General features: G+C 27.0%; 1 protein-coding gene across 3 annotated transcripts; it reads right to left on the bottom strand.

The window, feature by feature from the left end:
• Positions 1 to 5,805: 5,805 nt before the first annotated feature.
• LOC114121993 (rhoGEF domain-containing protein gxcJ-like) lies at positions 5,806 to 19,290 on the bottom strand. 3 transcript variants are annotated; one of them, XM_027984522.2, is made up of 9 exons: positions 18,656 to 19,290; positions 17,315 to 17,437; positions 15,096 to 15,581; positions 12,244 to 12,334; positions 10,854 to 11,057; positions 8,468 to 8,523; positions 8,125 to 8,193; positions 6,940 to 8,062; positions 5,806 to 6,523 (listed from the first exon to the last, which is right to left on the bottom strand). In XM_027984522.2, the coding sequence occupies exons 1-9, from the start codon at positions 18,764 to 18,766 to the stop codon at positions 6,432 to 6,434; spliced, it is 2,355 nt and encodes a 784-aa protein (XP_027840323.1). In that variant the 5' UTR covers positions 18,767 to 19,290; the 3' UTR covers positions 5,806 to 6,431. The 3 variants fall into 3 exon arrangements, with proteins under 3 accessions (XP_027840323.1, XP_027840324.1, XP_027840325.1); XM_027984523.2 differs by lacking the exon at positions 18,656 to 19,290 and adding an exon at positions 17,829 to 18,285; XM_027984524.2 differs by lacking the exon at positions 10,854 to 11,057 and having other exon boundaries at positions 18,656 to 19,287.
• Between the last annotated feature and the right edge of the window lie 686 nt (positions 19,291 to 19,976).

Genomic DNA, 19,976 nt, shown 5'->3' on the forward strand with positions numbered 1-19,976 from the left:
TAACTAGGTAGTTGGTTAATTTTCTAATAAACTTATGAACTTAACTAGTTTAATTTATAGTTGAAATAACTTAGCTTTTCGCAGTTGATTTAAAAAAATCCATAAAGTTAAAAACATTTTGAAATTTTTTGTTTATACATAATATTACTATATTAGTAAAAATAAAAATATCCAATACTAGAATAACACAAACTAATGTATAAATTATATAGTTATAGTTGTGTGACGTGTGTAATACATACATGATAATATTATTCCGTTCTTTACTTATAGACAATATTATGAATTTAGATAACATTCACTCTTTATGTTATTTACATACTAATTTAAAAAAATAGATTAACTTTTTTTAAACTGAGTTAAGTTAATATTTTTTTCCATATTAACTTTTAACTTATCAAATTAAATTTGAAATTTGTTAACTTTTAACTTATCAATATTGTATTCTCTTAACTTAACTTGAGTTAATAATTTTCACTAACTTGCCCACCTTTGAGTCATTTTTAAAATAACACGAAGGGTTACAGCTGCGTTTGGTACAAAATTATTGATAACTAAAATATTACGATTACGGTGTACCACCAGTGATACAACAAACGAGTTATTATATATTTAGTATTTCATGCTTCATGATTTTCATTTGAAATTTGAAGCCCTAAACGATTGTCTATTTGCGAGCTGGCTCTATACATACATAATATATATATATATATATATATACTAATGTATTATTGTTATCTATTTAAGATATATATAAATAATAAATGTTTCTTTTTAATTTTTATTCATTATAGACTTATAAATGATACTGAACCATTTTAAATAAAAATTATATCAATGATTTTTTTGAGACTTGGTAACTCATATTTCAACCTTTATAGGTAATGGCTTACATAAAAATTCTATTTTGACTCACAAAAATTGAATACTCTTTTATTTGTAAAATTAATAGGATTGCCATTGGTTACAAATAATGAAATATAGTTAAACTGAAGGTATTGTTGAATTTTATAAAGGTATTGAAAAATACTCTACTGATTTTGACAAAAAAAAAAAAGAATATATCAATCGGAGAAAAACATTAATAATAAATAGATGATCGGCTATAAATATAATAGATAAAGATATTGTATTAGATAATTGGGTTCCTTATTGTATCTAAATATAAATAATTAACACTAAATGCTGCACACCTAAGAAATTTAAAATTGTACCTACTTAATAGCTATATAAAATAAAAATACTATACTACAAATTTAAATATTAATACTCAAATAAATTATATTTATATCTTAAGTTTCTGCTTCTCCCTTACAAATGGAAACTGGGGACAACCTTACTGTAGAGAATTATAGATGTATAAGAATTCAATGATTTATCATAGCACATAAAAAATATAAAGTTGGTATGGTATGTTGAACACATTTTTTTCGTAAACATCGTATATACTTTTGATAAAGTATTACTTAGATATTATAGCTAAACCCGGCTACACTGGTGGAAAAAAAATAAAAACTAGATAACCACCTAGCTGTACCTACAGTGAAGTCTCAGATCTCAAGTGTGCATTGTTCTTTCCTTTTTATTTCATATAAATTAAGTATCTTATATTAAATTTTCAAGCTCTGTGACTGTGTAAATTTACTTTCTTATTTTTTGAAAAATAATGTTATAACATTTATTTTTTACCTCTCAAAACTCAAAAATAACAACTAAATTCAATTTTCTAATTTATATCGGAAATTCAGAAATCAACATCAAAATATTATTTATTCTATAAACTAATCTAATACCTATTTAACCATAACCTAAATGACATTATACTCACTTGTATAAATCTAGTAAATACCAATATATATATTATATATTTTAAAACTAAACTATTAAGTATTTCTATATAAAAAAAAGCATTATTTACCTATGTTTGGTCTTTAGTAATTGTTTTTCTTCGATCCTGTCAACTCCATTGACCCAGGTCTTGATTAGAATATACTACAATTATAATATAGGACACCAATGCTATTAGTATTTACAATTATATCAATGTGGTCCAAAACAATTTTTTTTGCATTATATCTATTGATTTTAAATTTAATAATGTGCAACACATTATTTTGATTACGATAACAAAAGTACATTTTTAAAACTCGTATGAGAAATTCTTAATTTGTTATTTTTTTTAATTATTGAATAATAACATAGGTAGATGATTCTTATTTATGATAGGTACCCAGTGGCATCACGAACATTTTCTTCACAGGGGCAAACATTGAAGTTACCCACCCACACACCCATAAAAGCCCTGCCGATATACCTATATATTAAATATTGAAAATAACACATTATAATATTTATGACATTTATATAGGTATAAATATAAGTAAATTATAATGATAGTTAAATACAAAAATATTGTTACGATCTAACAAAAATACCCATCCACTCAATATGTTTGGGACAATTGAAAAAAAATAAGCTCGTGACGCCACTGACCAAATATTGTACATAATGCGATTTTTTCAAAAAAAAAAAAACAGTATTTCGTATTTTTTGACATTAAATTCGGAGGTATTCCATATTATTGTTCTATACGATATTGCGACGTTCCTTTAATGAATAATGTGTATAGTATATTTTTGAAATGATTACATGAATTTTACACCGAAAAATACGAAAAACTAGTTTTTTAGAAAAAACTGATAAGTGGCTGTGGACCGAAAAAGAAATATAAATTTGACATCTTTTACGTTTTTATGCATGTACCAGGTACCTATATAAATTTGGCAACGCATTAAATCATGTATGTGGAATTTTGAGTCTGAAAACTTACTCCTTCGCCTAATAAGGTACCTATACTACCTATCTAATAAACTTTAAAAGTTAATGTTCATAGTACTAGATTTTAGACTCTGAACGGAGTATTAAATGTATATTGATTTTACAATGTGTGTTTTTTTATGTCTGTGTACAGCATAACTAGTCAAAATAATACTTCAATTTCAAACTTTGGGGGTGGTTTCCGATGGCAAAGTGAATATCCTTGGTGCATTATAGAGGTCAAAAGTAAACAGTTTTCAAAAAAATCGAGAAAAACAAAAAAAAAGTGACGGAAAACGGGAATTTTTACACAAAACCAGTTTTCAACCAAATCGATTTTTTATATGGTTGTAATTCAAAAACTAATCAATGTTAATACTTGAAATTTTCACCAAATATTTATGTTAGTGTTATTTATATACAGTTAAATTTTCAAAAAATTTTGACATTTTTGAGTTATTTATAGACCACTGAAATTTTCGATTTTTATGAGAATTTTTTTTTGAAGTGTCGATAAAATTTTTTTGGCCCAATCAAAATACTTGAAAATTTAATACATAGTTCCTCATAAGTTATTCTTAAAGTGATTATAAAATTATTAGAATACATAGGCACAATTTTTTTTTATTAGCATTTGAAGTTCAAATATTGACGAAAATTCGTCAAAAACTCAAAACCATGAATATTTGCAAATTATTTTGTAGGTATAATTCATAAAAATGTTTGTATAAGTAGCTAAGAGTTGAAAATTTAATACGAGATTTTTCATAAGTTTAGCTTACAATAATTATAAAAGAACTTAATTTTTGGTGTATTCAGGCCATTAAATCATAAACCATCTTTTTCACCTACCACTGGAAATTATATCCTAGGCTGACAAATCATCTTCGTTCAGAATCGTTTTTCGTATACAATGATACCTATCATTGGATTCAAATTTAACACTCCTATAATATAATATAATAATGATCCATACAGCAGAGCGGTACCCACTTACCCGCTTTTTACGATTAATTTTTCTCCAACAATTAATTATTCGAAATATCTTAATATATTACTTAAGTAATAATAACGCTATCAATAGATTGTAATTTTTTTTATCATACTTGTCTCAATGTCACTTTTTTTTTTTTTTTTTTTGTTTTTTATTTGTTTTATTATACAATCTGTAAATATATTATTTTTACAATGAGCATAAGTGTTGATAGAATAAGAATAAGAATAAAATAAAATAAAAGGGACTGATGACTTGAGCGAAGAATCCATCCAGCGATGGAACTTCTTAAAATTGTGAATGGGTTTTATTCAGTCAGGAGGTCCCGACACCATTTGCGTTTTAAACGTCTTCCAGGGTCACCTGGGATGCTGAGAGTAGATAAGTTTGAAATTAGAGGATTGCGGTGGTTGAAGAGATTTGAATGGAATCGTTTATACAGAGTTTTGGCTACCAATGTCACTTAATTATGCGTTTTGTAAATCTAATACTGCATTTCATTTTGTAATTGGACCTATAGGTCGGTAATAAATAAATATCGCCTTAAGGTATTAAAACTAAACGTGTTATGAATTTTCAACTACAATATACTTCAAAAACTTACGTGATACAGCAATCTTCATACGGGTAGAACACTATTTCATAATTTATTCTTATCAGCGAAAGGCAACGAACACATTTTAAGGCACACAATTTTGTACGTTTTGTACCTAAAATGGCTTTACTGCAATGTTGCCGTGTTTCCATAAGGTTACGTAGGTATTTGACTATTTGATTTAATTATATTGCATGTGCACACAACAAAAAAATAAGATCAGCATCTTACGACCGTTTCAATCGAACATTTAGACATACGAATATAACGAATACTTGATTTTGATTCATTAAAATAGGGAATAAAATATTTGTAGGTATTAAGTTTTTATAACAAGTACCATGGTATCAAATAATATTTTTTTTTTTTAAATTTTATATAATAGCTTGTAGTTGGCAAAAAAAATGTTTATACAATTTGTAGTTTGTACTACCTAGTACCTACCTATTCAAATCATTTCATACATTTTTAACTTTTGAATTTTTCATGTTCATCAACTTTGTTATGATGTTATTATTTAAGAAAATTAAATGGATTGACAGAAATAAATAGGTAATAAATGTCAACATCGCCCAGAAAATTGTACTTAATCGTACTACGGAATCGTGCTTTACCGTTTCGTACAAATTTGAACATTAAGAACAAAAAATTAAGACATACCACACACACGTTTACTACCTCTTACCGAACAAATTACACGGACAATATGTCAATATCCAAACGTTGGCACTAAATAGTACCATTATTGTATTCTGTGATAGTAACTAAACGACTTTTTCCGATACGCTTCATAGGTATTATCAATCGGATTGAAGCGACCAGTGTCTGAAACTGAATGTGTTCAGGAATAAAAACTCAACAGACCGCATTTCCTATGACAGCCGCTTAAATAAAAATCAAGGAATACTATTGAATCCATCGGAAAACGCCATAGGGTTGGGATACGTCCCGATTTTTTTACAATCACTTGGAGCAAAATATTTGGAACATCTAACATTGAACATTAACTTTCCTTTTTTTTTTCTAGTGTTCCGAATCCCGCTTATTAATAAAGCGGGACGTTAGTTAATACACGATTTTTTTTATAATATTACATTTCAAAGTTATCCTGTGGGTTAAAAAAAACAAATCCCAACCCAAGCGTACCAAACGCTATAATTTAAATACTCAAAAATATGAAGCATTTATTTTGGAAAAAATTTACTTTTTTGAAAATTTTAGTCAACAATATATATATTTTTTTTTAATAATATCGGTAAATTATACCTCACCTTTTAATTTCTTATAACCAAATTAGCAAAATAATACAAAATATTATTTTTGTTTCAACTGTTTTGTCATAATGAACATGAAGTAAACATAATAAAATAAACAATTTAAGTTATATAGTTTCCTGAAATTATCTGTTATCAAATCAGTTTATTACAGATGAGTTACACATAAATATAACTGAAACAAAAACCTAACACATGATGTACAAAATATTTTGTAAGGTAAACAAATACAATTTTTAAGTTTTGAAACAAATAAGTATTGTAAGTACATCAAAAAAAAATGTTAATATTGACGCGTTAACCACCAACTTGAATAACTCACAAATTTAACTTTGTGGCCAGGTTTTTAGTTGCCCTCAAAATATAATTATCATTTTTAAATAAGCGAAACAAACTTGAACGTACAAACTTAACAAAAGAAAAAAATGTAATGACCTTTTAAATTAACAATCATTTACACAATATTTACCGAAAAAGAAATATTTCAAGTGATATAATCACCATTTTAAATTAAAGTTTTTTGTTTTGTTTTTTTCGAGAAGAGTAATTTTAACATTGTTTCTTAATATAAATATATATACAAATTACATACATAAATAATTACTATGATATATAAAAATTTATCGAAGAATATTAACGAATTCTGTAGAATTTTTTTCTGTGGAATGAAAAAAATTCATCATTTATTACAAAATATGATAAGTTGTCAAACACAAATTATGTTTAATCATAACATTATTTGGCAAAAATTTCATATGTCCCCAACAACACCGCTGTTATCTCGTTTGTATTCCAAAATATTTGATCTACCATTGATTTTCTCTTTTTCAACATCTTGCCAAGCTGAATAATATAAAACAAAAATATTAGATCATATTATTGTATAATATTATAAACTGTTATTTGGTATAAAAAAAAATATTTAACATTCAAGCATTTAAACAAAATGTAATTTTCTTTTAATTTATAGTTTTTAAATAAAAGCCATTCAACATAATCTTTAGGAGAAAAATGATACACATTTTTAAAACCTGTATAATAGTCCAAAAAGAAGATTTATATTATATGTAACAAATCAATTTTAAATTTGATAATAATAACAAAAATAATAACTAATCGTAGAAATCAAAACAGGACATTGTTTAGTTATTATATTAATTATTTATTTAAAAAAAACAACTAGTAATACACTATAATATGCATTATTTATTAAAAATTATGTATAATTATAAATTAAAAATGCTATTCAATTTAATTACCTTGTTTGATGAACAATATCACTTCTTTATAGTTGTACTCTATAGGCATAGGAATTGATACTGGGGGTGAATAATCATTACCGCTATCACACAGTAAATTTTGGTCAATTTCAAATCCAAAAGACAGGCTTGTATCCACCTCATACTTATTATACATAATTGGGCTTTGTTTTTTCTTTGACGGTACACGCACAGTAAGCGAGGCGCTCTGTGGGGGGATCGCTGCAGGAACTTTGTTTAAAACGGCAGTCTTTTTAGCGGTCTCTACATCCGCTTTCTGGGATTCATGCACTATATAGGTGACATGTACATCCCCATTGATACATTCATTATCGTAATTTACATTACTCACTATACTGTCAGCATTTCGTTGTGGTAATGCAACAGTAACTGTTGGTATTGACTCTTCAGAAGTGGTAACTACACAGGCTGGTTTAGTCAAATCAGTTTTAGGAGCTTCTTTATATGATGGCTGTTTAGAAGGTGTAGATGAGGCAGGCAAAGAATGCACAGAATCTAGATCAGAGTTATCTTCAGATTTATCAGAATGAGGCATTGAAGATGTGGATTTTCTTCTTTTTTTATTTTTTACACTTTTAGGTTGTGTATACTGTGACAATAAATATGAGTCATGGGGAGGAAAATTACTAGTGGTCGCATTTAATTTATTTTGTGATTTTTGTTTTTTTCTCCTTTGTTTATTGGTAACCAACAAAAAATCAGCAGAATCAGTATCTTGTGATTCTGATGATAAGACATCAAGTCTCTGTTCAGTAGATGCAAATTTCTTAGAAGATTGGTTTTGTTTTGGTACTTTTTTTTTACTTTTTTTACTACTTTTAATTGATTTTGACTCATCGTCTGAACTATCTATTGGTTGAAAGACTGTTGTAGATACTTCTTCAACACTATTATACTTGGTCATTTTCATTTTACCATTTTTTGGCCTACCACAATCGTCATCAGAACCTTTTCCATTTCGACTTTTAATTTTATTTTTAGTCTTGCTACCTTTATTTTTTTTACTATCACTACTTTTATCTCCAATGAATTTTAAGATTTCATCAATATTTTTGTCCCCTCGATACCCTTGAATATCTTCAGAGCGAACAACTTCATCTTTCTAAAAATTAAAAAATTAAATGTTATAAAACGTTTTAATATAAAATTAGTAATTAGGCAAACCTTCTTTAATTCCTTTTTTTGTTTATTTCTTTTAAGTGCAGTATTACTAGTATCTTCAGTATTGTTTCTCTAGAAAAAATAAAACAACAAAAAGGATTAGATTTTGACAGAAATATTAGTTTAATTAACTATTAATCATTACTCATTCTAAAACATTATAATTAGGTTATAAAAGTTCTTGCAATTATATTTTTATTAAGATCAAGTAATAAAAAAAAATTATTGTTTTCTTAAATGTAAGTTAAAATACATATATTTTATCTGGAAGGAAGAACAATAACATTTATTTAAAACATATGTAAAACTAAAACTAAAAAAATTAAGTACTTTAAATTAAACATACCCTATTATTATTATTATTATTATTAATATTATATGCAGTCTGTAATCCTAGGTTATCTGAAACATTGTAAAATAATACATATTACTATATGAAAAAAATAATAAATACAAAATGAAACAAGCAAAGGAAAATCAAATTATAAAAAAATATTCCTAAATCAAATGTCAAAATCCTAGATATATATTTTTTTAAGTTATTTAAACATTTTCAAAATTAACAAAAATAGTATAGACACTTTTTAAACTTTTTTTTTTATATCGATTGCTTAATTTTTTACTCAAAAAAAGTATTTAATACATAGTATTATTTAAAATAAAATAAAATAATTATCAAATTTTCAAAAAAAATAATTTGAGGGCACAAAAAAATCTTTGTAAAATTGAACAAAAATCAAAAATTAAATAGGAGTAAAAAAAAATATTATCTATTTTTATTAAATTAATAGGAAATCTAAATATTGTATTAGAAACAATTTCATTATTTTAAAAGTTTATAAAATATAGTTTTCCTCTAAAATAAATTGAAATTATTTAATTTTAATCCTTACCATACACCACAGCATAAAACAATTGATTAATAAAATAATAAATAATTTCAGTTCTTGCTTGCATCTTATAAAAAAAAACCAACAAAAACCACTTTAAGCAATTAAAAAATTAAAGCCAAAAAAATTAATTAATAGTTTTAATTTTTGAATATGTGATTTGTTAATCCTACAAATATGTGCACAGCAATGTTGACATCAAGTCAGCTAAAATGTATATTTTATAACGAAAAACATTACATGATTTATTAATACTTTTTAACAATCGACAAAATCAATTAAATAAGTTGTAACTAATAAGTGTTATTACTTTTTACTTGGATTTTTATAAACCAAATGATAGCTTTTTTTAAATTGTACAATAGAATTAAAGCGAAAACAATATATATTAACAATGCACACTAAATACTGTTTAATGTAAGTAAGAATTTGTTAACTGTCATGTCAGTAGATTTCAAAGTATGCTTTGTGATTAAGTGTTGGTTCAAGTAAAAGTAAACTTAAATTGCAACTAAAGAAAATATAATTTTATTGTTTTTTTTTTCTGTAAATATTATGTTGTCTAATTTTAATTTTGATGTATTGTGTGTCCATGGAAACAGAAATCTTGTAACTCAGTATATTATGCATATTTTTAAATTATACTACATGCATTTGGAATGTAATATTAAAAATAAAGATTCTCATCTAAAAAAATTTAAGTGTTATTGTGCGTATACTAAATACCAAAGTTAAAAAAAAATGATGATCCAGTAATCAGTAGGTAATCTAGTTTCATATTCTGCAAATAGAAAATATGCATAAGTTTTGAATTTAGCTCTGCTGCACACCGCTATGATTGGGATAAAATGTTTGTCTAGACAGAACAATGTTATCGAAAACTTTTATACAGTAATATTCTACCATTATTAGAACAGTGTGTAAGTCTTTATAGAGCATTTCTTGTTTTTATAAACATACAGTATAATACTATTTAATAAGTATACAAATATTTGTTTTATGATTTTAAGTTTATAAATAGTGTTACAAGTAGAAAAGTTTGAAAACCACTATCAATTTCATATCTAATTGATTGATACAAGATATTATTATAATACTATGTACTAATAAATTATAATTTTCTTATTTTACTTATAAATGTATAACACAAATAGAAACATTTTTTTATCTAAGATAATCAGACACAATTAAAATGTGACATTTTCAAGAACAACTCATAAGTAAAAACATTTATATTAAATGTTTCTAAAATTTAAATATTAATAAGAATTGATATAAACACTAAATGTGTGTTGAAATTTGTATAATTGCTGTTATGAATAGCATGTCATCATAATAGCTTAAAATTTAAAATGAAGTATAACATGTCATCATGGCTTAGGAGAAGGGGGTTCTTAAAAGTTAAAAATCAATATTTTTATTATTTTACATAAGAAGAATAAGAAGCCTAAAATGTGAAATCTAAATGAACCACACGGAAAAAAAAAAATAAAATCTGTGTTTCATTTTCATGTTAAATTAAATGAAACAAACACCTATTAAAATCTATAATTCTGATATTTTCATCAAACATAAAAAAAAAAAACAAAAAAAAAAATATTTAAGATTGACTTTTTATGTACCTAAGTTAAGTTTTTTGTCTATAATATTGTGTGTTACTGTGATTTGATTTAAAAATGTAATATGTTTTTTAATTATAATTATGATAAGTTTTGATTCTAATTAACTTTTTGAAAGTATGCCTATCATCAACTACCTACAACAAATTTTACAGAAAAATAAATGAGTTTAGCAATATTAGTATACTTAGAATGAATGTAATTATAGTAAATAACAAGTTACCATTTGGTGTTAAAAAATGCAAACTCATTGGTTGTGAAAATCCGTTATAAGGATTTTGATAGCAATTAATTTGGCCTCCAAATAGGTGTAACAAACGATGGTCTATCATTTGTGCATCTTTATTAAAATCCGTTACCACTGTAGCTGGCTGATGTAAACAGTTTTTCACGTCTTGATCGCCCTCACCTGAAGTCCGTGGCAGTACTTCCAAATAGAATATAAAAAGCATGCCAATTAAAAATGAAAAACAAAAACAAAACAAGAAATATTCTGCATTTTTGAAAAAAGTTAGATAATTAAACAAAGAAAAACACCACACACTCCAGTAAATTTTAAAACAATTATTTTTTTTTTTATTGGAATTGATTGTTAGAAATATTTTTTATAATAATAATAGTGTCAACCATTCATATTAATATATAATTCATTAGTTTTAGATTAATTTAATTATAATTAATTGTGCCTCTGCCTTTGAAGTTAATTAAATTTATTTTAGTATTTAAAATAAAAGGTTACAGTTAAGTTTGGTAAGTTTTAAAAATATATTATCAATTGTAAGTTTTAATAGCTAGGTATTCAATAAAAGTAAAATTTAAATTATTTGTTAATATAAAATATAGTTATAAAACATCTTTTTTCAACTTTAAGCAATCAAGTTAATCAAAAAGTAGTTATTTTAGCAAGCCTAAAAATTAAAAATACCTACTGTAAAAAAATATCTTATGCTTTTAAGTAGGTATTCTAGATTTCTATGTCAAAGTATACTATTGTATAATAATACAGCTGAAGTAATACTTTAAAATCAAATTTTATATTCAATTAAGAGAATAAACGAGGCTTTTCAATATTAATGTGTTGCAGGAAAAAAAGCGATAAACTAATTGAATTGGCAATAACTTACCCAAACAGATGAAAACAAATCTAAATAATTAATTTAAATACATATTTCATGCAGTTTATATAAATTAAATTAATATTCAATACAAATTTATTATAAAAACCATTGCACGTACGATTTATAAAGTAAAGAAAGTTGAATAGAAAAAAGTATAAAATAAATATTTCATTTAATATACAATAAATATATAAGATAAAAATTTCTTTAAAATGTATTGACTACTCAATATTAATTATTAAAACAATATATTACAAAACCATTTACAAATGTATATTATTTTTCTAGTCACAGATCACAAAAGAAAAGCACAATTAATTACATATTGAACAAAAAATGTGTATATTTTTATAATTGCTGTGGAAAATCTATTAAAACTTTTAAAAAGCTACTTAAGCATAAACGCGGGAACTATAATTTCCAGCTTGAACTTTTTAAAGCAAAATAAATTTGAAGGTATATACTTTATCCTTCAAACAATTAAAAATATATTACCTTTAGTCATTCCGTCTTTAGAATCTTTAGTGTACGGCGAAGCATCTATTTCCATGTATGAATCATGGTCTTCATAATTTTGACTTGGTTGCTTCAAAAAAAAAAAAAAATTATTATTATTATTAAAACTACTATTGAAGGTAAAAAAAAAAAAAAATGTAAGTAAAGAATTTTTTTTAGTAGTATGTTAGTATCTATAGAAATTATATAATATTTAGGTAACTAATGTGGTACATTTAAATCCAATTATGATTAATATAAGAAATACATTTTAGTTAATATTTTTTTTAAAACAATTATTTATTAAAAAATAATTGATAACTTCAAATAGATATAGAATTTAATGAAAAATTAAACCTAAATTAAGTTGGTAGGAATATTAATTATAACAACTTGGAGATAGTATTGGGATACATCAAAGACACTTGACTGACAAATAATACTTTATGAAAAACAAGGTACAAACACTTGTCTTGCTTTGCTTATCTAAGAGCAGTATAATGGTTGATTATTATTAGAAATATGAATTCAATGATAACATCCTAAGTCTAACTTAGTTTATTATAGAAAGATATTTTAAAATGTTAAGTTTTAGATAATAAAAATAAAACAGACATGGGCGCCCATTGGAAGGGCAAGATAGGGCACTTGCCCCCCTCCTGGGCAAAAAATATTATGAACTTGTAACTCAACAAATACTACCATAATATTATTATTATCTTTATTATCTTACATTTGAGAATTTTTTTATTTTAACCCCCTAAAATGTTATCTATGAGCGCCCATGAAAACACATCCATTTAATTAAAATGGTGGCCATCATTTCTTACGTCTAATACATTTTTACTGATACTTTTTTATGTTTGATGAAAATATTCAGAGAATTGTATCTACTGAATATATCTAATAAAGATTTTTTTAAATTGATAAAATATATGTTAAACTTTTGTCAGAGGAAAGCATCCAAATACAAATTAATTAAGTTATATCTAGGGCTCAAAAGTTCTAGTAAATGCATATCTTTTTTGGTAAGTCATAGAACATCAAAAGTTAGATACAAATTTGTTTCACATTTTCCTGGTGTATAAGAAGTTGTGGTATGAAAGAGTTCGTCAAACTGTGATTTGACACTGTCAGACATATAATAGTTTTTCCTGTTTATCATTATGAGACTTTTTCCACATATATTATTAATTAAAATTAAATATGTATATATAAGCATAAATTATTATTTTTTAGCTATATAACATCATATAGGTAATATATTAGTTATTAGGTAATTAATTTAAAATCATAAAAAATGTTTTTTACTAGATATAAATAGGTATGTAAATTGCATATTAAAATTCTAAAATAATGTTATTTTTATTTTCAATAAATGAAAAACATAGATAAATTTATGTGTAATGAACAATTATCTGTTAGCAGATATTGTATGACCATTAGCATAGTATTAATAAGATACCACTTTTTCATTAAAAAGTAACTTGAAAATAAAAAATTTTTCCATGTATTATTAAATATAAATTACCTAACTAAATTTGTTACTATTACAACTGCTACTAAGTTATGACAATAGATATTAGAACAAATAATTTAATATAACTATCTGGAATTTAATGTGGGTTGCATTAAAATATTTAAAATTGGAATATCAAGCATATTGTGGTTTGAAACAAATTGTGGTGTACGATAATAAAGATAAATTATGTAGAAGTATTCTATGAATTAATTTTAGTACAGTAATAATAATCTTTTGTGTTTGTCATCATATAAATTTGTTAAACCTACTTTAAATGTAACATTATGTTTTTAGATTTCATTTATTAATACCTATATAGCAACACCCACTAGGACAAAGAGTATAGAAGATACTTATAACATATTATAGTATAAAACAATGATAAGAAAAAAAAATTCAAAGTATAATAAATGCTTGTTACTGTAATATAAAATTATATTAATGGGACTATGAATAATAAAAATACATCAACTAGGTGTAATACAAAATATTTAGGTTAGGCTCCAATGCCAAATAAGACTCAAAAACTAAGGGCAGTTAATGTTTGCATTTAATAACTTCTATGAAAATGAACAATTATTTAAATTAGTCTATTATCTAGAGAGAATATAATATTATACTATTTCTCGACTTTGCAATAGATAGTCTACTCAATCATCCTAATGAGATTTCTCTGGATTTTATCAATCAAACTTGTTTGTCAAATGTTAAATGTTCACCAAATTTTAATCTTTAAATTAATAACTACTACAACTCATTTCGAGTTAAGACAGTCAATGTTTAAAAGTAATCATAAATTTAATAACAATTTGTATTTATTTTAAATATACAATATTTAAGTATAATAAATATATTTGAAAGTTCAAACATTGTATGAATTTTAAAAATATATAACACATTAAGATAAATATTACTCAATAATTCAGAAATTCAAAAAAAGTGTTATTGTAAAATTTTTTTTTTTATAAAAATTTCAATTAGATGAATTTCATTGCAAGATTTTTGATTGACCAAAACCATAAAATTTAATAAATCTTTAATTTCTATTCCAATATTTTATATACTTCTTTCCATCAAAATATTTTATTTTATTTAAAATTTATTTTTTCAACAATATTTGGCCAAGATAAGAAACTGGCAGCCTTTTAATGAGTACATTTATTTTTATATACAAAACATAACTTATAACCCTTGCATTCAATATTATGATTAAATAACATATTGAAATATTAACTTATGTAGTGAAAATTGTGCATGTTATTGAATAATTAAATCTATTTTGTGATATTAGTACATATTAGATTAACATTTACTATTAACACATATTTACCTTGCACAGTAATGGTGTAGTAAATCGTTCATCTATTTTAGTCTCATCTTTAGCAGGACAGATTTCCAAACTTGCATGACTAGTATAATTTGACATATCTTTTACCTGAATTTCTTCATACCCAAAATCTCCAAGATCAACAACTTTATCTACATTTTTAGCCATTTTTGATGACTCTGCAATTCTCTTACGAGTATTTTGGGTATTTTTTTTATTTATCAACACAGATATAGCTTGTGCATGATTGACATGACTTGGCAAAGAACCTCCCTCTAGTTGACGGGCGCTCACTTTGGTAGTGACACCAGACAGCCGTTTTTTGAAGTCAGGTGCTAAATCGAAAGCTTCAAGAGAAGAATTTTCCTTAATGTGTTGGTCTTTAGATGATAACTTATCAAGATCAGTCTGGCTATCAACTAATCGTTGATTATGTAATGGTCGCTTTACATCATCTTCTCCATTTTGAGTCACATCTTCTAGCAGATTCTGAAACATAAATTATGCAATATTTAATCCAATTTAAAGAAGATTTTGTAGTCCTATTAAGATGATAATGTATACAATTAAAAAGACCAAAAAATATAAATCTACTGTTATTAAATATACATGTAAGTGTTATCACAATGTCCTACAAATATTTACCAACTTAAACTTTACTTAATACTAAACTTATTTTTCAATAATAAAATATAAATATAGGTAAATAATTAAAGAAAAATATATATATATATAAACGTTACTATTAGTCATAATTTATAAATAGATGATTTACTTTTATTATAAACCACATACATTTATCATTTATCAAGTATCGTATCATGATTTATGATAATATTATAAAAAAATTATTGGTACTCTGTTAAATAATTACTTTTTTTTATCAACTTAAGTAGCATTAATTGTTGTGAATTACATTAAGTAGTACCTAACACGATTAAAATAATGGTTTATATAAGGTAATTCTACTAGTTTATTTTTTTTAAAGTTAAAATTAATCAAAACAGATCACAATATAGAGTTAGTTTATGATATGGAATATAATTCACAGATGAATCATAAACATTCAACAATGGTGTTGTTACAAGACATAAATTCAAGTTATAATTGAAAATAACATTGAGTTGTAAAAATGATTCGGTATTTGGTATTTATAAAATAGTTATCAAAATCAAGTTAATATAATTTTATCGAAGTCTTAAATAAATTCATATACAAGTCAGTACTTACTAGTTATTGATTTCCTATAAATAGCCTATATTTAATTTATCTTTATTCTATAATTTTATATAAGTAGGTAATAATTACTTAAAATTAATCAGATATCATTACAAAAAAAAAATGATTTACATCATAAAGGGATAATATAAACTACACGTACAAATACGTATGTAATTTAGAAACAAGATACCTATCTAGGTAATAGAAATTCACTTATTAAGTGTCTAATAGAAAATAATAATTTGAATAAAAAAACATACTTTTATAAATAGAGTTGCATACCTAAATACCCGTAAATCCATAACTATTCCTATAACTTGTTTATTTGAACAATGTAAAAGATTGATTGACGATTTTTTTTAAAATCTAAGTTAAATTTATTTTTCATGTGTTTTTAAAAAAAATATATTATACATAACCTATTTATGGGTTTATTTTTTTCTAAGAAAATTTAAAGTTTCATTATTAATTTCTGTTAACTGTTAAGTATTAATAGAACTACAACTTTTAAATTGTAATAAAATTAAGGCAAGCTACCTACCTATATGTGTAATGATCGCACTTGCATAACCTTTTCATAAATGTATACCTACTTTCATTTAATATTTTATAATACAAAACTATGAAATACAAAAATTGAAATGGAAATTTCAAACAAAATTATTTAGATAGGTAGGTATTATTTATAAAATCAGTAGATTAAACAACAAAATGGTAGATAGTTTATATAAGGCAATTATAAGTAGGTACTCATTAAAGGTATTTTTTTATTTCTTATAATCTATTTAGGTATAACTATTAAATAATTTTATAATTTGCTAATTTAAAGTATTTTACTAATAAGGCATTCGTGAATATTTAAAAAAAATATTATACCTACCTATCATAAATTTATTATTAAAAACAAATTTTATTGAAACACATGCATTAACAGTACTAACAAAACAGTAATAATATTGAAACAATAGGTTACCAAAATTGATATGTGAAATAATACATACATTATACAATTCGCTTTTAGTCTGTTTAGCCGTATCATATGCGACCACTTCTTCTAATAAGGACTTAAAACTAGCAGTGTTCAAATTCGATAAATCCAGCGATAATGATTTGGACTTGTTGTTCTAAAAAAAAAAAAAAAAAACTAAGATATATAGATATATAACACACATAAACAAATAAATTGGATACAATTCACAAATAAAGGTACACAATAATACAGTATTATAAGGCATTATTATTATTATACGTAGACGGATAGATGCAGATAAGAAATGCATGACCTTATAATTTTAAAAAAGGGCATTAAACGAGTATAATATTATAATTATACACACACACACACATACACACACATACACATATATATATCTATATATATAAGTATACTACCGTTAAGTAACATCATGATTAGTATGTGTGTCCACACAAAGGTACTATACTGAAGTATTACTTTCGATTTAAAGGGCAATTAAGATATAGAAAAAAAAAATCAAAGGCAATGCAAAAACGTACCGGAGAACACACGATGGACATACCTCGCCAATCGCCACTGTACGTTCGCGCACTAACACGCATAAACGCACCGACGCACACACTGCTGTGCTTTTGATACAGAAAATTGATTACTCATTATTTCGTATATATAAATACATGCATATATATATATAAACATAAAGCTAAAGTATATCAGTCGGGTGGTGTTGAGGCTTTGCAGTAATATGCGTTATTATTATCATTATTATTATTATCATTATCATTATCATCGCTGTCGTCGTCGTCGTCGTCGTCATTATCATGGTCGTCGTAGGACGCAAAAATCCGGAATAGGTTAGGTAGGAATTCTGGAAATGTAATGGGTAGGTACCTATTTTTGAACATTCGATAAATAACACGACACAGAGGAAAAAATCACAAAAATAAAAACGCTCAAGCAAACGCAAACCGACCCGTACACGCGAATACGACCAATAACAATAGGACTACAACTATAACACGATGATAATAAAATAATAATAATATTAATAATATAATAATGTCATACCCAAAACGATATCGCTTCGATCGTATAGAAATAATACTACCTGGGGGATAATTATTACAGTGAACGGGGAAAAACGGAAAAATAATCACAAGAGCTGGTGCGCGCCCTACTGCGTGCAATATTATTATCAGGACTTGGGGAGGCGCGGACGATGGTGACGATAGCATGAGTACATAATATTATTAATATTATTATATATTATTTTATAAGCGAAGAGTGTGCGGCAAACCGCTGGTCCCGAGGACCGTCTGCTGTACACGTTACCGGTGACGCGGTATACGAAAATTGTGTTACTCACGTTCGAACAGTCGGCGGATTCTAGGATTTTCTTGTTAACGTCGCACGCGACCGCCGACGAGCTTTTGTCGGGGGCTTTTGGTTCGAACTTGGGTTGCGGCAACGATGCCATTTATGTATTTACACGACGGCGACAACGACGACGACGACGGATGTCGGGGCGACCGGCGAGGCGGCGGCGGCGGCGGCTTTTACGCTACGGTGCGCGTCATCTCCACGGCGGCAAAGAACGGCGGACACGGCGACGGCGAACAGCGGCGGGACGGCGACGTTACTACGGCGGTTGCTGCGGTGGTGGCGGGTGGTGACGAACCGGTCATTCTAATGTCACACACGGTGGCCCGTCCGCGACCGGCAAAACTTTTACTCGGTGCGACGGCGGCGATCGCGTAAAGTCGACCCGTCTGCGCGCGGCGGGTAATACGCGATAACCGGTGGGCAGACCGATATAAGTATATAACAACACTCGGTCGGCGGCGAGCACCGTGTACGTACAGTCGGTGGATATAATCGTACAGTGCGGACGGATGGACACACCGCGCGCGCACCTCGTACGCGGACGCGCACATACGCACACTCGCGCCGGCGCGCACTGGCACCGTCACACGCACGCACCGTCAGCGCGTCGGGCGCGCACACACACGGCACATCGGCGGCACTCTACACTGTGCACTACGGCAGGAGCGATCGAGCGACCGTGATGTTCCGTTGCGTGTGCCGACCGTAGGGCATTCGCATTATCGTTAGTCGGGTAGTTCGGCGACGTTGCGCTCTTTTACTGCACTGTTTTTCCCAAAGATTGACGGGAGGGTTCGTACTTAATCCGGTCTAAACTAAAAATTGGTCCGTCGCGATTAGGAGGGAGGGGGGGGGGATCGATCGATCTCGTCGAAGGCCGAGGACTCCGATACGCGTCGATGTATCGTAAAACCGGGTGTCTCCGGTTTCCGCGGCGGTCCACTTTCCGACAGACGAGTCGATTAATAAAATACGTGTAACTACACGACCCAGTGGACGTGAAATCAGTCTTAGATAATGTTTTCAAAAAACGTCTAGTTGTCAAGGGTGGTATCGAAATGTTACTATAGAACAAACAACAAACAACCAGTGCTGTGGCTAATGCCAAACTACTGACAAAGAACAAAGTCAACACGTCATGCGACACGCTTCGTGGACAATCGTCACGGTGACAGAGTTATGCACTTATGCGGTTAATGCCGTTAATGGTTATACCCACGACGTAGAGAAGACATAGTGATTATACCGCTATCACAAATAACAATGCACAATGTCACCATGACCGACGCCAGCTGCATAATGCA

Source organism: Aphis gossypii, chromosome 1 (genome assembly GCF_020184175.1).
Source record: "Aphis gossypii isolate Hap1 chromosome 1, ASM2018417v2, whole genome shotgun sequence".
NCBI lineage: Eukaryota > Metazoa > Arthropoda > Insecta > Hemiptera > Aphididae > Aphis > Aphis gossypii.